Source organism: Ciconia boyciana, chromosome 10, assembly GCF_034638445.1.
Source record: "Ciconia boyciana chromosome 10, ASM3463844v1, whole genome shotgun sequence".
Taxonomy (NCBI): domain Eukaryota; kingdom Metazoa; phylum Chordata; class Aves; order Ciconiiformes; family Ciconiidae; genus Ciconia; species Ciconia boyciana.
This window is the reverse complement of record NC_132943.1, coordinates 295493-322116: the sequence shown is the minus strand read 5'-3', so window position 1 is coordinate 322116 and position 26624 is coordinate 295493. Positions and strand designations below refer to the sequence as shown.

The 26624-nt window shown below is 39.1% G+C and overlaps 2 protein-coding genes across 55 annotated transcripts in view; one reads left to right on the top strand and one right to left on the bottom strand.

Annotated features, from left to right (window-relative positions):
- The window catches only part of TANC1 (tetratricopeptide repeat, ankyrin repeat and coiled-coil containing 1), a 125133-nt gene extending 110373 nt beyond the window's left edge, over positions 1 to 14760 (top strand). For all 38 annotated transcript variants that reach the window (XM_072875093.1, XM_072875091.1, XM_072875089.1 and 35 more), the window contains 8 exons: positions 2172 to 2305; positions 2826 to 2949; positions 3071 to 3246; positions 5889 to 6021; positions 6886 to 6977; positions 9230 to 9376; positions 10983 to 11083; positions 11973 to 14760. In XM_072875093.1, the coding sequence (XP_072731194.1) occupies positions 2172 to 2305; positions 2826 to 2949; positions 3071 to 3246; positions 5889 to 6021; positions 6886 to 6977; positions 9230 to 9376; positions 10983 to 11083; positions 11973 to 13344 (2279 nt within the window). In that variant the 3' untranslated portion in view covers positions 13345 to 14760. The remainder of the gene's footprint in view (positions 1 to 2171; positions 2306 to 2825; positions 2950 to 3070; positions 3247 to 5888; positions 6022 to 6885; positions 6978 to 9229; positions 9377 to 10982; positions 11084 to 11972) is intronic.
- WDSUB1 (WD repeat, sterile alpha motif and U-box domain containing 1) overlaps positions 14753 to 26624 on the bottom strand; it is a 33376-nt gene continuing 21504 nt past the window's right edge. For 16 of the 17 annotated variants that reach the window (XM_072875146.1, XM_072875144.1, XM_072875149.1 and 13 more), the window contains 2 exons: positions 19159 to 19299; positions 14753 to 15208 (listed from right to left, as the gene is read on the bottom strand). In XM_072875146.1, coding sequence (XP_072731247.1) covers positions 15045 to 15208; positions 19159 to 19299 — 305 coding nt within the window. In that variant the 3' untranslated portion in view covers positions 14753 to 15044. The remainder of the gene's footprint in view (positions 15209 to 19158; positions 19300 to 26624) is intronic. The other variant, XM_072875153.1, reaches the window with a different exon arrangement.

The window sequence follows — 26624 nt, the reverse complement described above, 5'->3', positions numbered from 1 at the left end:
GTTGATGTAACTGTAACATAGTGAAGTATCCGTGAGTGAAGAGTGAATGGGTTTAGATATTGTTAAAAAAAAATAATGAATTTACTACTTCCTGCAGTGTTTGTAATTTCATTTACTTTCAGCATCCATTGGAATTTTTAAAAATTCTACTTTATGATGTTCGAAAAATACTAAAAAATTAGTAACAAGAAATTCATAATTTGACCCACTCCTTATTGGAAAATGTACGGTATTAGGATTTAGAAAATGGAGGGGCAAGTCCTTTGCTGATTCTTGCAGAAGTTAGCCCATGAACTCATTTTCTAAACAGTGTTAACATTACTGATGGCACTTCAACACAAACAACAAAAACCATTTTAATTTCAAGCTCCATTTAAAACACACAAGAAGCTGATGCAAGCCAAATGGAAGAGGGGAAAAAAATCATGATGGGAAAAATATTTTATTTTCAAGCTTCAATGAGTGTCACAGGGAAAAGAAAGGAGTATAATAAGCTATAGGAGGAGGTGGCACGTTGTTTAAATGTATAGCCTTACAGCAACACTTCAGCGTTATGGTACTGAGTAGAGTCACAAAATATTAGTGCCTGTTGTGGTTTAACCCCCGTTAGCAGCCAAGCACCACACAGCCGCTTGCTCCCCCTCCCCACCCCCTGCCCTTGGTGGGATGGGGGAGAGAATTGGGGAAAAAAGTAAAACCCATCGGTTGAAATAAAGACAGTTTAATAGGACAGCAGAGGAAGAGAAAATAATAATAATGGTGATAAAAGAATGTACAAAACAATGGATGCACAATGCAATTGCTCACCACCCACTGACCGATGCCCAGCCCATCCCCGAGCAGCAGTTGCTGCCCTCCCCCACCAGCTCCCCCCAGTTTCTGTACTGGGCATGACACCATATGGTATGGGATAGCCCTTTGGTCAGTTTGGGTCAGCTGTCCTGGCTGTGTTCCCTCCCAACTTCTTGTGCGCCTGCAGAGCAGGGGAAGCTGAAAAGTCCTTGACCAGTGTAAACGTCACTTAGTAATAACCAAAGCATCAGCGTGGTATCAACATTATTCTCATCCTAAATCCAAAACACAGCACTATACCAGCTACTAGGAAGAAAATTAACTCTATCCCAGCTGAAACCAGGACAGTGCCAAATGTGTGGAAATTACCTGCTTTCTCATAAGCCATATATTGCGAACATAGATGTGCAGTAATTTGTATCTTATGAATGGCTAAAATAAAGATCATATCAATGGTTTTATTATTGTGCTATCTGGACATATTTGCTACTGTATTGCGTTGCGCTGCTCTGTCGCCAGTGTGTGTAGGTGTGCATGCAATTGTGATACTCTCGTGTTTTCAGCCAGGGCTGTAAAGGTGCCTTCTGATAGAATCTGTCTGTTTAAAAGTTGCAAGATTACTGCATTTCAGATAGAGTGATAGATAGATGAACTGAACATACACTGTTCAGTTCAAAAAAGATTTTTAATGTGAATTAGAATGTTGAGGTCTCTTGTGTACTGGAAAATGTACAGTAATCCCTTGAAGTCTAGAGCAAGGGTTAACAAACAGGAATTAGAACTATTGATGGATAACCTACTGTGTTTTTTCACCATGAAAAACAGGGAAAACCATTTTAACTAGTGCAGAATAAAGCTAAATTGTCCAAGACGCAGACTTGCTTCAGAGATCTAAATATCTGATGTTTGGTAATACATCACTGCTAGGGATTGAGTAAACAGTACTTCCTGAAACTTGAGTTACAGTCCCTTTGTTGAATCCCAGAACTGTTGCCATCTTCACATTTGGCAAGGGCCTGATGGAAAGAGATGAGGCTTTCTTGTCATGAAAAAAATGATTAATGAAGAAGGAACTAGAACTGCCTCAGGCTGGTGGATTTATCCAACATTTTTGTAAAGATACCTTTTAACCTAAAAGCTATGCACATGCTACAGTTGTTATCTTTGAGTATCATCTTTTTATTTACCAGAGAATGACTGGCTTACTGACTTAACTTGATTCTGACTAATTCATTTGAGTCTGAAAATAGTTATGAAAATCTTATGGAGCAGCTGAGTTGAAAAAATTGGGGACTCAGTAACGCTCACATAAATGTGCATGTGTCAAAAGATGTGGTAAAACAGCTAAGAGATGGTGTTGATGCAAATGCTTTCTTTAGCCCTGACAGCTGCTGCAGGAAGAGGAAAACTGGAAGTCTGCGAATTACTTCTTGAACATGGAGCAGTTGTGACGAGAGCTAATAGGAGGGGGATTCCTCCCCTTTTCTGTGCAGTACGGCAGGGGCACTGGCAGGTCTGACACATCTTTGCAAATTAAATGGATTCCTTTGGGAAGCGGTCCTTGATTCCTCCCATCTCTAGTCCTGTAATAAATCAGTGTAAATTTTATAATATTCATTTGCATCAACTTCAAAGGGATGTGTTCAGAAGCTCACTTTTTAAGTTATTTGAAGTGATACAAAGGATTTGAAAGTACATTGGCTGCATGACAACCTCAGTTATAGTATACCTGAAAAATAATACATGGGAATTAAAATATTTTATTTCCTAGACCAAGAACAGAGGCAATTTCAGATCCTCTGTATTGCTTCTGTATTAATGGAGGGACAACCTTAAAGTCAGGAGCCTTCCTCATGCTGGCCACTCCTGTCAGGAGAAGGCCCTGAATTGCAAACAGTTAAGACTTTGAGTTGCGCAGGATTTTTTGATGATTGCTATAAATAACACCTTAGTCCTCCTCTTAAAAGTTCATGCTATTATGGCTAAAACTTAAATCTGCCAATTTATTTTTAAATTGCTATTTTCTATTTCAGATTGCTAAACTTCTAGTGGAGCATGGGTCTGATGTGAATTTAAGTGATAAGCAAGGCCGAACTCCACTTATGGTGGCTTCTTGTGAAGGACATTTGAGCACCGTGGAATTTCTGCTTTCCGAAGGTAGAAAATAAATAGTGGTTCAAGGCTGCACAGCTATACCAGAGACTGCATCTGTGTGAGTTAGGTAATTTTGCCTATTAAACAGGACATCTTCATAACAAAGTTAATTTTCATTTTACAGGTGCAACTATTTCATCTCTGGACAAAGAAGGACTGACAGCTTTGAGCTGGGCATGTCTAAAAGGCCACAGGGAAGTGGTTCAGTATTTAGTTGAGAAAGGTGCAACAACTGATCAGACAGACAAAAATGGACGAACACCCCTAGACCTAGCAGCTTTTTATGGAGATGCTGATATTGTAAGTAGAACTAACAGTAGAAAAACTAAGCATGTATTGGATTTTCATAATGCAAAACAAAGCTTAGAAAAAATATTGCCAACCAAAATAGAAAGGAAATTTGAGGAAGTAGCCAAAGTGCTTAGGCTCCTAGCATCTTGACTGCAGTGCAAGTGTTTACTCAGAAAAGCATTTTCTAGATAAGATTTTAGTACCGAGGTAGTTGTGATAAAGTCCAGCATTATACCGTTATGTTTTACAGCGTGCTGTTGTACTTCATCGTGAGTGTTTTAAATCTCAATAAAAAGTAGCATTTACAATTTCTGTGTTGGATAGACCGGAATTTAAAAAAAAAAAAAAAAGGCTGTGGGACATGAAAGGAAAATATCTTTTTTTCAGCCTCTGGAAACCCATTGAGGTAACCTGACAGGTTCCCAGTCAGTTGGGTTTCTGAGTGGAACAGAGACCCCAAGTGAGAGATGTAGGAAGAAGACTAATATTGCCAGAATAGATGAAATGCAGAAAGATTTTGCTTCTCCATCATAAGGCAGCATTACTTGTCTTTGGTAGGTATCTTACATGCTTTGCATGACAGGGAGAGAACTGTTAGAAATCCTTACGCTTTTCATCTTGTGAAGATGGCACTGAGCACACCTCAGTCTTACTATCCAGTCTATCTATGTGGAAATACAAGGCTTGAGGTGTAAATTCAGTTTTTCTCAGTTTGTTCCACAGGTCATTTCAGAAATAGGACAACAACTGAAGTTCCTTATTCAGTGCTGTACCTTTCTCACATACTACCTTCTTCCTCTATAATAAATGTTACAATGCAAGAGTTTAAGGCATTTCAGGTCAAGTTTTTCTGAATCTGAAATGGACCATGCCTATAACTGAGATCAAAACTATACAATAAGTTTAAAGTCTGTGTTTTAGAATCCTCTGTATGTTTAAAATCACAGATTTTTGAAGTGATTGTGTATTTTTGTTCTCATGCTTCAAAGCTTGGTAATTAAGCACAATTCAGAAGCCTGACCAGATAGGAATGCAATTTCCACAAACTGCATGGAAGGGTGTGCTCAAGTCTGCATGCACTATAAACAGAACCAAGAGTTCACCAGGGAACTAGAAAGAACAGCATATGCAGCCTCTCAAACTGGCTAGCATCTTTATTTCTAGACTCTGCACATACAATGTCCTGTTTCAAAACAGCAGTTCTTGAGTAAAAATGCTGCCATACAGTATAACTTGCTATAGCACTTTAAGTCATATTCACCCTTAGTCAGAATTAACTTGAAATTGTAAGCAAGCCCTTAGATTCTGTACTGGCTTTAACAGGTTTCAGAAGTCACATCATGGAGCTATTCCTGCCACTGCAAGTGTTTCTAGGTAACGCTGGGTAGCTGAAGAGGGACTCCTTTCCTGCTTGGGAATGAGGGATATCCAGACTCCTCTACATACATTTACTGTAGGTTGTTGCATTGGAGTAGTATAGACTGCCAGTTCATCTGATAGACTGGCCACATCAGTGGTTCATATAGCTGAAGAGCCTGATCTTTGTGCTAGGGCAACAGACAAAGGTGGAATAATACTAATTAAGAGATCCCTCAGCAGGCCAGCAGCTTTGAGTCTTGGGGACCTGTCAGTGGGAAGGACTGTTAATACCTCTTTCCATACTAGATTACTGCCAGTTGCATTTGGGCAAGCAATGGTTATGTGAAAGAGCTATTGCTTACATCAGACCTGCCATTGCTGTCCTCTCCTATATATTGCACTTCTAATTAGTATTGCTGATGGACAATTACTAGAATTACTCCATTGCTTTGGGTGCTTGGTGAATGCCTGGTGGAAGCCGATGGTGTCTGGCATACTTACTTTGCTTGCTTAAACTTTCTTATTTGCCCTTGCTGCATTTTACATTTGCTGCATTTACACCCAACTGCAGCATTAGACTGTCATAATAAATGGTTAAGTAATGAATAAAGTTACAAATGTGTTTTTCTTCACATTTGGGGACCACATAAGGTGGTCCACATATGGTGCTGAGGGGACCACATACGGTGCTGAGGGACCACATAAGAAGTGGTCCCTCAGCACCATAACTTGTATTTACACTGTTAACTGGAATGTTTTAAATATCTCGCATTGCACAATGGTAGTCTGTGTATTTTCTGTTTATTGTATTTGTGTAGCGTTGTGTCCTATACTAGGAGCATATTCTGGTACTGCACTTCATGCTTGTCATTGTAGTGTTACAGTGTACTTGAAGGTGAAACCACAGGGCCTATGCTGCTACTGTTTTCATCTGAGCTTACTGCCCTTATGCTTGAGTTGCTGTGTCTGCATATTGGCATGCAGAACATGAGCAAAGGAGGGAACAAGCATAATGTGTTGGACTTAGTGTTTTTCTGACACAGGTACTTCCAGGAATTTGGGTGGTGTTTGTTTTTTTAATTCCCTTAGCTGCAGCTCTTTGGTGCAGTTTGATAGTATTGCTATGCTATCTTCAATGGATTCAGTTCAATGGATTTAAAATGGCTTTCGCATACTCTGGAGTGTATACTCAGTATACTTCAAGGAAGATTAGGTGGTAGCTTAAATATTTCACTGTTCTGCCTCTCCCACCAAAAATAACATTACAAGGCTTGTCTTGTTTCTTTTCACAGGTGCAGTATTTGGTAGAGAAAGGAGCAATGATTGAGCATGTTGACCACAGTGGCATGCGGCCACTGGACAGAGCTATCGGATGTCGTAATACCTCAGTAGTGGTTATGCTACTGAGAAAAGGAGCTAAACTAGGTTAGTAAAACCATCCTGTACTCAAGAGAAACAACTGAATATCTGCTCTGCTAGAATTAGTCATTTCTGTAAAGTAGCTTAAATAAATAAATTTTGAAATACACACTAGATTTTTGCAGGTTGTATGGTTTGCAGATGCCCACTCAAGAGAAATCAATCTCTTTCTTTTAAAGGCAGACACTCAAGACTCACTTCAGAAGTGAGGAAGTGCAAGTAATTTTATTCTAATCCTTTCTTTGATGTACATTGATGAGGAGGTCTGGAGGAGTCAGTCTTTATGTCGTTACTCTATCATGATATATTTAAACAAGAAAATTATGATTACGCTATTAGTGATACTTAATTCTGACACTATTATTTAGATTAAGAAGTTTTACATTTAAATAAGATTCTTTTAATAAATTATAGAATCATACATTTTTGCAAAGGGTGGGCAAAAAATATATGTCCAAATCATGTATTATCAGTAGGCAAGTAGATGGTGCAGCTGTGTACATGGTAATTATTGACTCTCTAGTACCTTAAAATCAAAATTTATTACTATTTGGGTACTAAGTATGATCAAATACAGATCTTACTTAGGCCTGAACTTTACCTTGACTTTCATACTGTCCTATACTGGCTTTAGACCAGGGGTAAAATGAATTGGACCATTTAACATCTGGCTGATATCTATGTGGGGTGGCAGGGGGCAGGTATGGATATATATGTATTTTAAATATATGTGCATACACTAATAATAATAATAATAGTTCCATGCAGGTGGAATATCTATTGACGTAGGATTAGGCTTTCTAGTGTGAGTAGATATCAGAAACGCACTTTCTTCCCTTTTGTCAGAGATCCTTAAAATTTAACTTGCAGGAAATGCAGCATGGGCAATGGCCACCTCAAAACCTGATATTCTCCTTATTCTGCTGCAGAAACTGATGGAAGAAGGAAATATACTGTACAAAGTAGGTAGATTTTTATTTTTTCGGATCGCAGAACATAATTGGACTTCTGTCTGAAGGTAGATTAAAGTTCTTTATACCTCCTTTTCTGTTCAAACAAGATGGGTACCTGCACGTCCTCTCATGTTGGGAATGAGACCAAGAAATCTTGAGAACGCTGGGAAAGAATCATTGAAAACTCCTGTGTAAAATAAAAAAATATTTAAGTACACTTCCTTTCTGTTGAGCAAGTTGCTCTGTGAACGTTGTAGCAGTCAGTTGCTTCTTAAGAGCAATTCAGAATGTAAGCTGCTCGTTTGAAAGTGCCTTGTTGAATTAAGTGACAGGCGTATCCTTTTCTTCAGGATAATGTTCTTTCGTGTGCTATTTAAATATATAATGAGGAAAGTGGAGGACAGCTCTTTTGATACAGTCTTTTTACTAGTGGTGATACATTGCTCAGAAGAGAGACTGAAATTAGTTTTGTAAACTGTGTGCTACACCTGCATTATTTCACTAGTGCAACACAGTGCTGAATGGCTTATATAAGCATCATTCAAAGTCTGTTCTAGCTACAAGACTTGTAATTTGTAGGGGTTTTTTTAAGAGGGCCCTCAAATATCTGCCACTTTATGTCTGATCTTTGTTCTATATCAAATGGCTTTGCATAGTACAGAAGAGAGACCCTTGAGACTTTGCCATCATGAATAAGGGTGGACCTGCTTAGATTCTCCCAGATTCTGTATAGGAGTCTTATGAATACATCTGGATAATTTATCAAGTTTATTGATCCTGAAATATGTTTAGAGCTTTATATCCAAGCAGGTACCTTTAAGCATGGGACATCTTTCAACCTAAAGGATAACAGATTTTTATGCTACAAAGGCAGTTCTGTCATGCCTGGGAAGCCTCTCCTCTGTCACGCTTCTCTAGTGGTGTGTTGAATGCAACTCACTGGCTGTTTGGGGAGAAGGTGCCACCATGTCGCCAGCACCAATTCATTTTCTTCAGTTTCTCCTCAGGTTGCTCCACAGGTTGAGCCCTGCCTAGACTCTGAGACCATAGAGTAACATGGCAGGACTTGGTACTAATATGTTTTACAATTTGTTACAGGAGGGTGAATTCCCTGCTGGTATCTATTTTTAGAGCGCTTAATTTTATTATAGTAATGTGAATGTCATTTAGCTTGTTAAACTTCTTCCAGTATACTTGGATTTACTTATTTGCCAAAGTGTTTTAAATGGATAGTTATTTTGCAGAGTAACACGTTTGAGTGTGCTCACAGTATGCAATAACCACTTTTCAGCTCTCCAGCTGATAAAAGAAAATAAACCTTAAATATTTTCCTTGCTAGTTTCAACAGTAAATTTTAACCACTTTGAGTGTTAAGATGAATTAAATAATAAAAAACACACAGTGTTCATGAAAAGAAATTAACTTGTAATATCCATAAAGAGAAAAATTTCTTCATCTGTCAACTAAAAGATTTGCTTTTCTTATGATACTAGGAGGATTTAAGTGTTTTTAGCAAAACTGTCTCAAATCTTCAGTTTATTATGGAGATATTCTCCAAGCATCTCTTGGAGAGTCTGAATGTTTCCAGTGCAAGGGTGGATCATTCAGGTTAGCTCTCTTACTCAGCCTCCATTAAGCAGTAGGAGAGTGACCTTTTACTACTTTAAATTCATACACTCAGTCACCCAACTAATCATGGCTGAGACACCTAAGCGACTCTGGCAATAGCTGGACTGCATGTTTGAATGTTGTTCTGACTCTCTCCCTCTCCCATCCAGCCCCTTCCATTGCCAGAGCTTATTCTGCAGTATTGCCACCAGATTAAGCATACACCATTCCCGATTAATGATACGCTCTGCTAGAAGCATCTAGGCCTTAGCGTTTTAATCAGCTACATCATCAGATATTTGACTGCTCTGTTTAAAAAAATAAAGAATGAACGAAATAATGAATTGTATCATACATGAATTGTACATACATAATTTTTCTGGTACAAGTAGTATGTATTAATGCAAATATCCTGGCAAAATACCATTAAAGGTATGAGTTTAGAAACAAACACAAACTAGTTAACATGCAAGTTCTCTCATTGTGTCTGTGTGTAATTCATACTGCATATATTTAGTTTTTTAAAAAATCTGGCTCTGTGTTTTCTACTTGAAGAGCACCTGTTGGTAGATGTCAAATATAAAAGTGCTTTTTTGCAACAGTATTGCAATATTAAGAGTTTGTGAAAAGCCTCTTGTTCCCTAAATTTGTAGAAAGGTAAGATGAAGGAAGCAGCACAGCGCTATCAGTATGCCTTGAGGAAGTTTCCGAGGGAAGGATTTGGAGAAGAAATGAAAGCATTCAATGAGCTGAGAGTTTCATTATACCTAAATTTATCACGATGTCGCCGAAAAACAAATGTAAGCTTGTGCTGTTGATCTGTTCCCTCTCTGGCATTGGGAATCTTAGACTTCTATTCTACTGCGTTATTGAGTTTGTACTTGGACATTTATTTTTGCTATTTTAGAATCCTTTTCACTGTATCCTGATACCGGGCTTTGTTGTGTCAATAACTGGGGACATCTCATAAAATGAGGGCGTGTTGCTGTGGGGGATCTATTACCGCTGTTCTTATGTAACCCAGTTATTTTGGAATGATGAACTGCTGGATGTTTTTGGTACTTTTAAAAGACTAAATGGAAAATGCTGCCACCACTACCCTTTGTTATCATACAGCATAACCTACTGCTACGGCTGTATTGTATGCGCTGGTTGTTTCTTTGTACCTTCATCAGTGCATCAGATAGCTGGTAAGAACCTGAATGACCATCAGAGCAAAAACTTCCAATTTTCTGAATATTTTCAAACAGTAACTTCTTAATTCTTTAGTCATCCAAGTTGTTCTTGGCATCTGCTCCAATTTGAAGAATTTCTAAACATAGGTGTCCAGGACCTTACATAGGCAGTTCTGCCACTGCTTTGCACAGCAGTACCAATCCTTTCCTTTCTGTGCTAGAACTACCTCTCCTGATGCCTTCCTAGATGAGATTGGCTTTTTCAGTTGCGTCAAACTAACAGCAGAAAGTGGCTCTGTGACCAACTAGTGCATATGTGTGTCTTTATCATAGCCCACTGATAAACTCTCATTTACATTTTGCTAATCCTGAAGTGCATCACCTTACATCTAAAGCTCAAGTTCATCACATTACTCTGCTCTTGCATGGTTATCTCAGGACAGTTTTTGGGGTGTTAATACTTTCCAACCTCCTGTATCATCATGGTCAATATATTTCAGTATCATGAACACCCTCTGCTGTGCATGGCTGTTATAAAAATTAGACTTGCTTCTGCCTTTATCTTCCCCATAGCCATCTTTGCCGGCATTTCAACACTGCTTTAATTCCAGTCTTTGGTTTAACCAATAATTTACTAAACTCTTACTTTGTGTTCTTCTTAAATGAAAACCAAATACATTACCTCTAGTGTAATTCTTCTCTAAAAATTTCATGTACCTTATCAAAGAAAGCTCTGGACTAGTCCAACCCATTTCCTGATTTTTCTTGTTTTTCTCTAAATTCCTAGGTCTTTAACTGGCCTTTTTCAAAACACTTTCTAAAGCCTGAGTTGGTCATTTATCCTGCTATTGTTATTTCTTTATATATTTTTAATTATTATATAATAATTATAGAACTATATTTATATAATAATTATATAATTGCATTATTTCTAAATGCAGTCTCTTCTAGCATTTTAACACCTTTGCGTTGAAAATAACCATATCTTGTCTATATTAACATTGCTTGTTAGCTACCTTGGAGTCAGTTTCCCTTAGACATGAGAGACAAGGTTAGCAAGATGAGGTCTGTTCTCTGTCTTTCAGAAAATATCTGCTCTTGCTAACTGATAAAGGTCATTTTCTATACTGCATAAAAGCTATCTGCACTTTTGAAGCAGTACCATGAATAAAGAGCATGCATTTTTCTTTTATTGTTAATGCATAATGAGTACATTTGTTTAAATTATTAGGACTTTGGTATGGCTGAAGAGTTTGCTACCAAAGCATTGGATCTGAAACCCAAGTCTTACGAAGCCTATTATGCTAGAGCAAGAGCCAAGAGGAACAGCAGGTATTGTTTGTTTCTGTGCACCTGCCTGCACAGATTGTTTTTTAACTTCCTAACACTTTCAATAACTGTTTTTCTTTTCCACTAGTTGTATTTGGAACTTGCAAAGAAAAGGTTATTTTCCTTGTGCTCTTTCCATCTGTATTAGGTCTTTGTATCAGTTAAAGCCAACCAAATGCAAAAAGCAATATTGAATACTCATTTAGGTAATTATTAGGCAGTCCAGAAAGTAAGAAATTGATATGAAGAAGGATTATTGTAAGTGTAAGAGTGAATGGGATTGCTACTCCATGTGACTCAACAGAATGTTGTCAGCAGTGTGCCACCAAACTCCAGCCCTGCATTACTTATTACCAAGAATAACTGGGTGCTTTTATAGGGCAGGATATGTTGAATCATTAGCAGTTCAAGATAAAAACAAGGGGAGAGAGGAGGAACCATCTCTTTAAGCTGGAAAAATACCAAGCTGTAGTGGTATAGTTGAGGTATAGGGAGAGGTGCCTTTTTGATTCACCGTGTCTCTTCTAAGCAGAACAATAAATAGTCATGAAGCAGAGTTCAGCAAGTTACCTACTCTGAAGATAACAGTAAATGGCTTATGAGACAAAGCTTCAGTTCCTAGTGTTATCAGCAGACTTCTGCTGCCTTCCTGAAAAAGCTGTTACGATACAAGGGGAAGGGTTTAGGGCTGGGTCTGCGCTTTCACTGTTGGAAAGAATTTCCTGGTTTGGAGAACATCCAGTTCTTATATTGTCACCACCTGCAGCAGGAGATGACAAATCAGAATATTTCTTTGAAAATGGTGGAGGTGGATTAGTAGTAGGCAATGCTGAGACTCAGATTTGCCCCAGGTTTTTATTAAGTTTACTTTTTTTCCCCCCTCCCTAAATAGAAAGCTACTTGCTGCTCTTGCTGACTTACGTGAAGCCACACAGCTGTGTCCTAGCAATCAGGAGATAAAACGCCTCCTGGCTCGAGTAGAAGAGGAATGCAAACAGTTCCAGAGAACACAGCAACAGAAGCATCAGTCTCCACAGCTACTACAGCAAATTAACAACTCTGATAATGAGGAGGAGGGCGTTATACAAGGTGTGAATGATAATTTTAATCTTCAAGACAGGGAGGAAGAACTGCCATGCTCTGATGAATCTGTTTCCTCTCCGCAAAGGCTGCAACGTTCCTTAGCTGCTTCATCATACAGCAGGACCCTTCAGGAAGTTGTTCAGCAGAAAGCTAGATCTGTGTCCCCTCAAAGCAGAACAGGCAATAAATATCTGAGAGAGCCAGGCTTGATCATGCAGCCAACAAAGCAGGCACAGATTGTAAAAACTAATCAGCACCTGAGCTCCATCCAGCCTGGCTCAAAAATGGGAAGCAGTCAGTGTAATACAAAGACACAATCGTCTTTTCAGCATCTTCCTCAAAGTCCCTTGCTAGTCCGGCACTCTAAAATTCAGCATTTGGATGGGACAAGCACATTATCATCTGGAAGTGTTTCCACAGGTCCTGGTTCTGAACTGTACAATGAGAAGTTTATGTCCAGCCAGTGTTCCCATTCACAGCATAATGAGAAACTCTCTCCTCATTCTTTCGCAAATAAGTCTAAAACCACTGACAGGTTAACAGCCCCTACTCAAATGAATTTCAGTGAAGCAAGGCAGCAAAGTCCTGTAACCAGTGGTGTCTCTTCTAGTTCTCCATCCAGTAGTATGATTCTTGCCAGCTCGACTAGCAGCTTAACTTCAGCCAGTAGTTTTTCGGATAGTATTAAGGGGCTAGGCCCAGACGTTCGACTCAAGGAGAATAATGTTAATCAAGTTCAGGGTACTATTGCTGAACACAGACCTCGCAATACCCCATTTATGGGAATCATGGATAAGACTGCAAGGTTTCAGCAGCAAAATACTCAATCCAGTCGCACTTGGCACTCTCAGGCATCAGATGGATTATCAACAAATGCTGCTTCTGGGGGCATTCACTCCTCAAATTTTGAGCCATTCTCGGTCAAACACTACCAAACTAAAATTTCCTCTACTGGTGCTGCCCCAGGAGACAGCAACCAGAATGGTATGCAAGCTAAAGAACACGAGGAGCCTAAGTGCCGAATACCTGCCCACTGTCAAGACAACAGAGCACCTAAACAAGCTTTGCATTTATACCCAGATGCTATATCAAAACAGCAGTCTCACATCAATAAGGAAGGCCGTCTAAGTCATGTCACGTCTACAAAACCAAAGCGATCATTCATTGAATCAAATGTATAAATATTATTCTGTATATTTACAGGGTTGTAAAACTTAGCTCACAACATCATAGGGTATTATTGCTATACAAAATACTGATTGGCTGGTCACTTGTGAGTTTAAGCTGTCCATCTTGGCCAGTAATTAATGGGATACAACCACTTTACACTGTTCCTACCATCACAGGACAGTTACAGTAACTGGAATAGCAAATTTGTGTAGAAGGAGTCAATTAGGATCATCAGTCCACCAAACTAGGATTACCAAATCCATTACCTTTTACCATTAAATAAGACTTTCCCTTTACATAGGGTTTTTCCTTTAATCTTGGCTTTTGGCTATATTACATCTCACCACTTACTTACATAATAATTGTGCCTCTATAATGCTTAAGTGCTTACTTCTCAAAACAGTGTTAAGAATGATAACTGCTGCATAATAGATCTGTATATGTATGGGTTTTTTTAAATCAAAGTATTTTATCACTTTTCTAGTGGGCTCTAATTTGGGTTGCATGATGTACATTTAGGAAGCATAAATAATTTGTGTATGAGTAGACTATAAGAGGCCATGTTTTGACATGTAAATAAAACTATTTTCAGTAACTAAAAGAAATCAAGTAAAATAAAGTGACATTTGCATGTGTATTGAAAGGCTTTGACCATATTGGTTATTGCACTGAAGAACACAATATTACCGCATATTAACAATAATCGCACTTTATATAGTTTATCTAATCACCTTTGGGTGCTATCTTAAAGCAAAATGATTTATTGTTTATTTGTGAAAAAGGTACAGCAAGGAAATGTTTAGTAAGTGCTTTTATGGGAAACCCAAGAAATCGATGGAGTGAAGGTAAAAGTTTGAGGAAAAGGTATGTGCAGTTGCATGACAGGATGAAGTTGTGAAGCTGTTCGGAGGAAATAAGGTTTTATATTGGCAAGAACATTCTGAAAATAAACAGATGTAGTGACGTTCCTGTGAGTGCAGTTAGGTTGGAGTGGTCAACTGTTTTCATGTCTTGTTTGTGTACAGTGTTTTATGTACATTGTAAACAGCCGTACCCATTTTTACAAAATCTTTTTGACTTTGCATCATTATGCTTTAGCTTATTTATTTTTTACTGTTTCTTTGATATTTTGTACAAGTCCTATATTAGTCTTGTCCTGTAGTTCTATTTTTGCACAGCTACTGTATTTTTTCCATACAAAATAAAGATTATTAATATACCTGTGGGATGAGATGCAGTCACTGATGGTTACAGGAGAAACTCTCTCCCAACTTTTCCAACTACATGTTCACTAATAGGGAACAGAGAAAGACACATTTTGGTTTTTTAAATTAGAAGAAGAAATATGGATTATATACTTTGCTGTTTCTTATCTTCTGAGAGATGAACTTGGCAAAATCAAGACTCAAAACTCATAAATGTAGTGCAAATTTTAAGAAAACTTTATTTGAAAAACGGTGAATCTGAATACTTCATTTCTTAAACAGAAATACCACAAAGTAAAATTACCAATAACTTAAAAGTTTTTCAGTAATTTTCTGGGAACTTCCAACAGTGAAGATTTTCTTTCTAACAAACATTTAAATGACAGCCACAGATTAGAACAGAAACACAATTTTTTCTTTCCAGTTGCTTCTGATACAATTATTTCCTTTAGCTACATAGAAGTTCATTTCAATTGATTTTAATAAACATCTTCAAAATATGTGGTTTAACTATATTTCTGCTGAGTCTCTAGCCAGCGACTGATAGCCATTTTTAGTGACCTGTTTGGTGTAAGCATAAGGGAGTGGAGAGGGAGATTTGTCATGGGACTAGATCGTCTTTTATTGCTGATCCAGTTTTCCATTGCTTCCTTTTCATAGGAATAGCCATCTACAAAGAAACCATCATCAAAAGCTGTTATTACGGATGCTTGGGCACTGTTGCACTGTAAAGATTTTAGCTATTTAAAGTTAAAAGAGATGTAAGGGAATCAATATTTCCAAACAGGAAAATTGAGATACAGAAAAATTACATGGTCTGTGAAAGCTTTACCATAAACTCATACATATTTGTTTCAAATTGCATAGTTAAATGTATTACAATAAAACTTTATACAGCAGTATTAAGATCAAAATTTGGTTCAACTTTTTTTAAATTATACTGTACTTGGCAAACTAACTAGTACAAGCTATTTTAGAAAGCACTGCAAATTTATCAGCCAGTTACAGCTGCATCACTTCATTGATGACTATAAAGCAGCATACTCTGAAGAATTCTTGCAGCAGTGTCTGAAGCCTTCCCCCAAAAAAGCCAGGTATGGCAGCAAGCATGGGGTGGGGACAACATGGGACACACAAAATTTAGTTCTCTTTAGAAAAGGCTCCACTTCTTGTACACAGATGTTTTGCTGCTGTAGTGATTTCAGTTGGCTTGGAATTTTGCCTCATGTCTGTTAGCAGCAGAGGCATGGCAGCAACAGACATTTGCAGAACCAACCCTTTCCCACCCAAGGGATTGGCTCTGCTGAGGTCACGGGATTAAGCCATGTTTGCGCATGAACTTGTGACGAAGGTACACAAGTGGTAAACGGGACCAAATTACATAAAAATCTTCCTGTGCCCTTATTTGTGGTTAAGGCAGCATATACAATACAGATGGTAAAGTTCATTACAAGGCTGTAAAAAGGAATCATCAGAGCATGTCAGTTAAAAAAAAAAAAAGAGTGCCTAAGGGGGGGAGAACTTCCCACAAAAAAACCCCAAACAAACAAACAAAAAAACCACAACAAAAACCAACAACCAACCAACCAAAAAAACCCCCAAACCAAATCTGTGCTTTACTGAAATGCACAAATGGCATATTGGTGTTTGTTTACTGCACACCCTTGCTTAGTAAAACTATTAGATTTTTAATAACAATTTAAACAAACAGTTCCACTGAGGAGGATCTAAAGTTCTTGAGTAACATTTTAAAAAAATTTTTCACTTCAGGAACCCTTTATAGTAAAAAAAAAAAAAAAAAAGACAATGAAAGTAAGTTGACCATGAATATAAACAGTTCAGGCTAGTTTAATATTTCTGTCTCTGACTGCAAAGCACCAATATATATTATGCACATGTTAAAAAGAAGACTTTCTTTTCAGTTTGAATGATCTATAATGTAAATATGCTCATAAGTAAAAGCTCATGAACATCCAAGGGCTAACACAGCTGAAGGCTGCTACTGTGCAGTGCTCAGCGATGAACGCTGTTGGCACTCAGCTGGCCAACCAAGCCCTGCCTTGGGCACGCACTCAGCCCTCGACACCTCTCTCACTTCAGGTCTTCAGCTCTTCCAGTCAGTACCGAAACAAGCTGGTACTTAGAGCGCAGGAATAGAGGAATAAACCATACCCTCCTCCCCCCCCCAGCCAAGTCTTAGCACAGTCACCCAGGAACACCTCCGTCTGATGAAACACAAACCTGTGTCCTCCACCCCTCCTCTAACACAGGGCTACACTCTTATTTCCTTCCCCTTTATTGAATATGAGCCACTTAACATGGAAAACATCTTATTTAGGCTGGTCACTTGAGTAAAAGAAATATGCAGTTTGGCATTCTACCTTCTTTTTATTTTTTCTTAAATTCTACATCATAGCACAGCAGCACAAAAGTTTTACTTGACTCTTACTCAGCTTACTGAACTAAGCAAAATAGCCAGCTCACTTCAGTTACCTTCTAATCTCAGAAATATCTAAATTCCTCCAGTTTGAATCTGCAAAATTGCCCACATCTTAGTCAGCTGTGTTCATACTACAGGACCTTCAGTTCTATAGTGCTGGGCAGTGAAGTAGCTAGCTAGTGAATACAGAAGTTTCCAAACACAAAACTATACTTTCCTTCACCTGTCTTGCCATAAACCAACCTCTCTCCTGCCACAATCAATCGCTAACATTTCTGTTATTATTCATCAACATCTATAAAAATAAAGCAGTGTGAGGAACTCCCAGATATGCCCACCCTGTGTTCTGAAAAGCACAGGAATCCCATGTTTCAGGACAGCAGTCTAATACAGGAATACTGAATGGCACACAGGCAATATTTATTAGATAGATAGTAAATACTATCATTGATCAAATACACGGTGAACATTTTACTTTAAAAGGTCAACAGTTTCTCTTAAAAAATGCCTATTTGGGCCAAGGTCAATTGTATGAGGTTCACCAAGGCTCAGTGTCGGGTCCTGCACTTGGGTCACAACAACCCCATGCAACGCTACAGCCTTGGGGAAGAGCGGCTGGAAAGCTGCCTGGAGGAAAAGGACCTGGGGGTGTTGGTCGACAGCCGGCTGAACATGAGCCAGCAGTGTGCCCAGGTGGCCAAGAAAGCCAATGGCATCCTGGCTTGTATTGGGAATAGCGTGGCCAGCAGGACTAGGGCAGTGATCATCCCCCTGTACTCGGCACTGGTGAGGCCGCACCTCGAATGCTGTGTTCGGTTTTGGGCCCCTCACTACAAGAGAGACACTGAACGGCTGGAGCGTGTCCAGAGAAGGGCAACGAAACTGGGGAAGGGTCTAGAGCACAAGGCTGATGGGGAGCGGCTGAGGGACCTGGGGTTGTTCAGCCTGGAGAAAAGGAGGCTGAAGGGAGACCTCATCGCTCTCTACAACTGCCTGAAAGGAGGGTGTAGAGAGGTGGGGTCGGTCTCTTCTCCCAGGTAACAAGTGATAGGACGAGACGGTAACAAGTGAAATGGCCTCAAGTTGCGCCAGGGGAGGTTCAGAGTGGATATTAGGAAATTTTACTTCACTGAAAGGGTTGTCAAGCATTGGAACAGGCTGCCCAGGGAAGTGGTTGAGTCCCCATCCCTGGAAGTATCTAAAAGATGTTTGGATGAGGTGCTTAGGGACATGGTATAGCGGTGGTCTTGGTAGTGTTACGTTTACGATTGGACTCTATGATCTTAAAGGTCTTTTCCAACCTATATGATTCTGTGATTCTGTAATATACATGTGAATAGTGACTGGCAGTAATTTTCAGCTTTTCAACAAAACTATCCTGCTCCAAAGCTATGTATCCTTATTCAAAAATTACATAAAAAAAGGATATGCAAGGCTGTCCTCCTACTGCTATTGTTTAGAAGCTCAAGCCCCGTTAAGTAAGTGCAGTGCTTACCACTCCAGCAGTTAGCAAATGTTTTTGAACATTTTAATTCTGGCCTGATACCTCAAAACTGTAGGAAGTGAGTCACTGTTTACAGAGCATCAAAAAAAATATACTGGTCTTTTGATGATCATGTGCCGCCCGTCCCTGCCCCCAGTATTAGAACTATAAAACACTAGTTCTTCATAAAATATTTTAACTACATAACTTCTTCTGTTCTTTGCATATCTCAGTTCCAAGATCTTTTTTAATTTAAATGAATCTCATTCTGTACAAACTTTTAAGTGCCATATACATGGTGTGCTAAGAGTAGTAATGAGTCTGGTTTTTGGTCATGTCCCATTCCCCCCCCCGCCGTGTGCACAATTCCATTTCGCGCTTACCGAGACAACTCTGTAATTGGGCTTGTAATTATATTTGCAAGGCACATAAAGGAAGGAACATTAAAAAATATATATATATACAGCCTCATTGGCAGAGCCGATACTAAGTGAATTGCTTCATACAGTATTTTTCTACATATCAGACATGTAATTTGGCAAATTAAACATTTACCACAGTTCTATTTTGTTGCAATAGCTATTTAGAATAGTTTATCCTTCTACAACCAGTAAGATATGCCCATTTTTGTGTTGCCACACCTGTCTTTCTTTACCCTTAAGTCATTCACTTTAGTCAATGTCATTTAAAGACATACCTGCTGCAATGACAGGATCCTTCATAAGCTCCCTTGTTATAGGACATAAGAACTCATCAGGGATAGCAACAGAAACAGACATCATTTTCATCCTCAGTTCTTCAATTTTCTGGAGGACTCTACTGCGCAGGCCTAGAGACTCTGAAAATTATTTGTACATGAAGTGACAACACAGACATGTAGGTCTTGCATTAATTAGCGGTTGTGTTACAGGAGACACAGCTCTATCTCACCACCCCCACCTAACACAGAAAAATCTGCAGACACCCCTGGCCACCACTACAAACAGCTCAACTACAGCATGCCACTCCTGTTGGCTAACAATAACCTTGTGGAGTAATGAAAACAAACAGTAAAACAAACGCAAGTGCAACATTGCTGCAAAGACACGGCTACCTGTCAGGACAGCATTTTAGTTGATGCATAATAGAATCACATACACACTGCTGCACGTGCAAAGCTAACTGTACATAAAACTGAGACAGACTAGAAGATAGCAGTGTTTCTCCCTTGAAACTGGATTACATAAATAGCAATATGAAGGTGTAAGAGTGCACAAGTGCCATCATCACCTCCTAACAGAAGACTACCTACCACTAAAGCACCTGAGTGAGGACTCATCACCCTTGGACCAGGTTTGCCCTGCAGTTTGGCACAGGGTCATATTTATGTCACCATTATGGACACAAAGTGCCGAGTTTGTCACAGATCCGTAGGGAGGCATTCAGATGTTGCTTAATCTCCCAAAAAGTCTAATTCCAATAAGGCTGAGCACACTTGACACAAGGACTCCGCTGTTGGTGTAGCATTACACAAAACAGGATGAGAAGGATGTGATATTTACTCCACTTCCAACCCTCTGTGTAACAGCTTAGTGGTTTAGGACTGCCCCTAGACATCAGACAGTCTGGACTCCAGGGCCTTAGGCTGTGCAGCATGAAGTCCACCTTTCTCACTTCCCAAGTGTATGCATCAACTGCTCTTCTATAGACTATTACACCAAGCAGGACAGCAAAATTCACTGACACTGTAGCAGGATCAGGAGACTCCATTAAGAGGTTCTTTATGTTCCTTACACTCTTTACACTGCATAACTGGAGAAAAAACACATAAAGTAGAACCATTCGCTCAAGTATAAGCTTACTAGCACATATTTAATCTTCTGCTTTTCAGCCATGTCTGCACAACACACATATAATTAGACTCAGACAGAGGTTCTGAGACTTTGCATTCCAGGCCTTATGAGTTCTTGTGACTCTGCTACTGGAGATCCAGAACCACGTTTCTACTTCTTGAATTCAAGCCACAATTAATATATGCATTCATCTTCACTGTAAGTGGTAACGAGTGCCAATTTACAAAATGGAAGCACGCAGCAGCAAGAATAAAATCATATGCCAGTTGTAGGGCTTCCATTCCTTAGTCTGAGTTACAGTTTGATTGACCCATTTTTAAAAATGGTAAAAAGGGGGACCCTGGGAACTATTGACCAGTCAGCCTCACCTCTCTGCCTGGTAAGAAGATGGAACAGATCCTCCTGTAAGCTATGTCAAGGCATATGGATGACACGGAGGTGACTAGAGAGAGCCAATATGGCTTCACAAAGGGCAAATCATGCCTGACTAATCTGGTGGCCTTCTATGACTGCATTGGTGGATAAGGGAAGAACTACTGGTGCTATTCACCTGGACTTCTGTAAGGCCTTTAACACGATACCACAAAACATCCTCGTCTCTAAATTACAGATGGGTTTGATGGGTGGACTGCTAGAAGGATAAGGAGTTGGCTGGCTGACCATGTCCAAAGAGTTGCAGTCAATAGCTCAACGTCCAAATGGAAACCAGTAACGAGTGGTGTCCCTCACAGGTCCGCACATCAACCAATACTATTTAATATCTTCATCAGTGACATAGGCAGTGGCGTTGAGTACACCCTCAGCAAATTTGCAAGTGACACCAAGCTGAGTGGTGCAGTTGATTTGTTCGAGGGAAGGGATGCCATCCTGAGGGACCTTGACAGGCTTGAGGAGTGGGCCAACTCATGAAGTTCAAAAAGACCAAGTGCAAGGTCCTGCACCGGGGTCGGGGCAATCCCCAGTATCAGTACAGACTGGGGGATGAATGGATGGAGAGCAGCCCTGCAGAGAAGGACTTGGGAATATTGGTGGATGAAAAATGAGGTATGAGCCGGCAATGTGTACTTGCAGCCCAGAAATCCAGTCGTATTCTGGGCTGCATCAAAAGAAGCGTGGCCAGCAGGTTGAGGGAGGTATTCCGCCTCTACTCGGCTCTCGTCAGACCCCACGTGGAGCACTGCGTCCCGCTCTAGGGTCCCCAGTACAAGAAAGATGTGGACCTGTTGGAGCAGGTCCAGAGGAGGGCCACAACACTGATCAGAGGGCTGGAACACCTCTCCTGGGAAGAAAGGCTGAGAGCGCTGGGTTTGTCCAGCCTGGAGAAGACTCTGGGAGACCTTGTTGCAGCCTTTCAATATATAAAGGGGGATCATAAGAAAAATGGAGACACACTTTTTACCAGGGCCTGCAGTGACAGGACAAGGGGCGGTGGTTTTAAACTGAAAGAGGGTAGGTTTAGACTGGACATAGGGAATAATTTTTTTTACTGCGACAGGTTGCCCAGAGAAGTTGTGGATGTCCCATCCCCAGAAGTGTTCAAGGCCAGGCTGGATGGGCTTTGACCAACCTGATGTAATGGAAGGCATCCCTGCCCCATGGCAGGGGGGTTGGAACTAGATGATTTCTAAAGGTCCCTTCCAACCCAAACCATTCTATCATTCTATGGTTCTGCGGTAGCATGTGTGCAAAATTACCTTCCTGACACCCCCTTTTTTTTCCCGGATCATCTGTCAATCTCCTGGTGAAGCTAATTTCTGCCGCATGGCAAGTATCACACCCATTCACTTCTCAGCTGTGTCTTTCTCCTACTGTACCATGCCAGAACGAGTGTTTAGCTTCCAACTGTGCCAGATTTTTTAAAAATAATAAAAACATTCCCTGCCAGAGGAGCCCTGAAAAAGCTCATCAACAAATCTTAAAATGGCTTTTTCATATTAGTCTTAGAAAAATGCTTTTAAAATATTGACACAACTTTGAATGCTTAAAGCATTTAAATTTATATAAACATTGTTTAAAATTTAATACAAGCCATAAAATACAAGATCCATAATAGAAGGAGCTGGCATAGTGTAAATAACTAATTTCAAGCCACAAATACAGTCATTTCTCTAAATGCCTGATGTGTTACAAAACACACTATTGGTGCAGTGACTATCTGTTTGCAGGGATTAAAAAAGTAATCACAGAGTAAAAATCTGAGTACCACTAACATTACAGGGACTGACTGCTTTTTTACTGACTGCTGTGTCCTTCCAGTTATGCTAAATGTAAGGACATACCATTTCAGCAGAAGTATAATTCATTGGATTTCCCTTACTCTTCACATTAGCTTTTGTTATACAAGGTCATTTACATCTCTACTACAATACACTACACCTGTTGTATAGTATTGCTGTCCTATGGCTTACAAAGGGATGACTGAAGAATGCCTGAACCTGTGTTTTTTAAAAGATTAATGTCCTCCTAATCTAAAAATAAAACTACAAACACAATTATGGTTGTGCCATGCTGCCCTGCTTTCTTTCAGACTGTTTAGTTCAGAGGCACTCAAGCCGATAAAGTGAAGATGCATCAACAGTAATTTTGCTGTCTTCAAACAATGCATCAAAACAACAAGGTCTGTTTGTACACTGTGCCTGCAAATTACACTTCATTGTTGTATGCTCCTATTTCATGAAAGATAATGTCTTAGACTTGCAGCACCTCAATGCTCAAGCAACACCTGCGTAAGCAACCTGTATCAAAATCGAAATAACTTATTTTTACAATTAAATTGTACACTGGCATTCCTCTCCCCAGAAAAGTGCATCACCTTTATAATGAGGTGCACTCTCATTCACACAATATCAATAAAACCATAAAACTTCATTTACTCCCAACTGTCCATTCTTAAAGAAATAAAAAAAATAACCTCACTGTGGACAATCCCCTTGGCAAGATTATGATAAACCTTAAAAAACCTGGGTAAAACATACTGAAGCCCTCATGATACCCACGGGCCTCTACCTTTTGTTCAAGGTCTCAGTATCAGACCTCCTTTATCACGATGCATGAGATTGTTCCCACCGGACCTCACCACTGTGCAACACTGCTACTGCTAAACTGATTGCAGAAAACGTTCACTAACTTCTATCAGCTCTAGAGCGCAAAGTAAGAGTATCTTGATGAGTTGCTCAACTCTTTTTTTAAAAATGTTCGGCACAGAATTAGATATTATGAAATAGTACAAATGCCACTAACTTAAATTTGGATTCATGGTGGGGCTTTACACTTACAAATTATATTGAGATTAATGTATGGGAATCTAAATAATTTATAAATTCTCATCACGTTTGTTTGCATTTTGTGAGATATATTTTATGAATACATCTGCCAAAAAGATTGTTCACAATCTAGTTTAATGCTTGATTCCAACCACTAAAGGTGGGGAGGGGGTGGGGACACACAAGTTATGTTTATTCCCACACATTGTGCAGAATCAGTTTATACTTCTCATTCACTAGGAACAAAACCAAATACCGTAGTGGCATGACTATCTGCAAAGCAACATAAGACATCAGTGCTTCGTTTATGCTATTTAAAGTGCTATATGAAATGACGTACATTTACAGTTTCACTATCAAAACAAGACATCCCAAGCAAAAGCAGTGAAAGGACCATGCACTCACTCCATGTAAACAAAAATAATGCATACTTCATTTAGGGAAAAAACAAAACAAAACAAAACAGCTGTATCCAAGAAGAAACTTATGCTGAAAAAACGCATGCAGCTTCTGACCAAATCTGAACACCATCTTATATGTTGGGGGGAGAACAACATTTCAGAATAAATTGTTTTCAAAAAACATGATTAAAATGCCCAGTGGCCTAGTCATCATTGCCTTTTATACTGACGTACAGCTCCAGTCTAACACATACTTAGTGTTCACGATTGGTATTTTTGATTGTATATGAATATATTACTACAAATGTTCTCAAATTAGATATAGTAATGTACTATTGCAAGTGAAGGTAGTAGAGCTGGTTCTTGGCAGAAAACAAAATTCCTTAAAAAAAAAAAAAATCCAATGGTGGGGATGGCTAGGGGAAGAGGAGCCCTGTTATTCTGAGCAGTGAGAATCTTTGGTTTTAGTAAAGATTCAATTCATTCATTTCAGTTCAATTAAATATAATCTCTCTTGCTAAAAATGACCTGTGGAGCCTGAGTGCCGGTATTTTGTCTATGAAAATTGCATTCGTTTTGGTTTTGTTTTTTTTTTAAAGGAAGAATACTCTGATCTGAGATTTGTGGTACTTGCAAGCTCTTCTCTCTACAATGTACATATTGTGCTATAAACTCTTTTTCATTATCGTGTAAGGCACGATATACCAATTAACACATACTCCCCCATGAAGGACCACAAGTTTATTTAAGTATCCCAAAACTGATCTGAGTACTTACTATTACCTGTTTACTGAGAATATACAATAGCTGTGAATCTGAAAAAAGAGCCATATCTGTGTTTGAGACAGCAGCCATTCTTTCCAACTTAATTGTGAGCAGAAGAGGAAAAAAGAAACCTGACAATGAGAAAAGTAATTTTATAGTTCTATAAACTGTCACGCTACAGTTTTAACCTGTCAAGATTGGAAATGCATCCCAGATATCTTCATCTTGCAGCAGCATGAAACATTCCTCCTTTTAAAAATTGTTTTACGTCAAAAAAACCTGCGGGTGTAATGTGTCACAATTTTTTCTTCCAATCTAGTAGTGGTAAATGCTAGTTCCTACTCTGGTTAATTTTCCATCTAAAATACTAAAGTACTAAAATAAAGAGCTGACACAACAGCCTTCCAACCAACTCCTCTACCATATCTGCAGACTGCCAAGCAGACTGGCCTTAACACACCAGTGCTTCCAGCTTTACCGTACAATTAATCAGCTGCCTCAAACAATGTGTGCAAAGGGATAAAACTCAGTCACACTGATATGCAAGTCATTTCAACCAGCAAAGACAAAAGATGTCACGGAGTAAGAAAAATATATGCAAAAGAAAAAAATTAACCTGCATTTCCGTAGTAAGGATTATGTAGTGACATGTAAAGATAAAGACAATGTAAGACCTGAAATACAGTACTGAAATACAATAAAAATTCATGCTTATTCTTAGGAAGAGTTTGCATGGCAATTTTGTAAAAATCCACAGGATCAGTTTGGGATCAAGAAAAATTAAGAATATAACCAAAGGAAAGAAAGGTTCAAAAGGTTCAATAATTCTGTAGTTATAACTGGATTTTGAGGGCATCTTCTACAATCTTCATCATATTGGCAATTTTTCCTAAATTCCTCTCATGCAAACAGATTAAAGATTATTGCATCCAGTTTCCACCTCAATTAACTACCTCCTGAGTAAATCTCTAGTCAGGGATTAAAGAATTATCCATGACGCATCATCTTTTGAAAACTAGTTATAAAAGAACACTTAAAATAAGATTTTGTTGATATAGGCAAAGCACGTGCGATTTTCTGTTTAATCTATACTGAGCAATTCCCCCAAAGTTTACTCCTACTTCAGTATACATGTAAGGCATGGTGAATCACAAGTGATTCAAATTCTGCTCCAAAATGTTGTTTTCAAGCTCACTCTCAGACCCAGGGTTTCTTGATAAAGATGTGAAACAGGAAAGAACTTACTAATATTTTTTGTATGTACCTAAAGCGAAACCTTAAAACCAAGAGAGGAAGACAAAAACCCCACATCTTTGATAGTACATTGCTGATGAAGAGAAGACAAAGTCAGCCTGATCGGAGATTTCAAAATGTAGTTTATGTGTATTCATCCTTGTTTTAAGTTATGTTCTAAGGACACCCTGCAGTAAGTGAGGAAAGGGTTGAACTGTCTTTAAGACAATGTGATCTCTTTACATACCTAACCTAAATCAGTTCAGAGTCACATGAAAAGAAGCCTTCTCAATGTGCTGCAGAAGAAGGGAAAGTATTTGGAATGCCTCCAACTTCTTTACAATTTGTGATATTACAGTACAAAATGCTTTGTATGGCACTAACCCCTAAACTGAAGGTGTGGTTTTCCAAAAATTAGACCTAGTCTCACCTCCTGCTCTCTCTCTCTGCAAACAAAGATTCACCTTACATACACTTTACATGAATCTGAAGTCAAGATTCACCTTACATTAACAAAATCAGTTAGCCTGATAGGAAAAAGAGTATGCAGGCATGGAATAAGGTACCCCCACCTTGTATTCTGAATTGGAAGAGGACGTGTATTCCTTTTTTTCTGACTCAACTGCATCACAGAATTTCAATGAATGTGTCATTGTGTCTGTTAAGAAT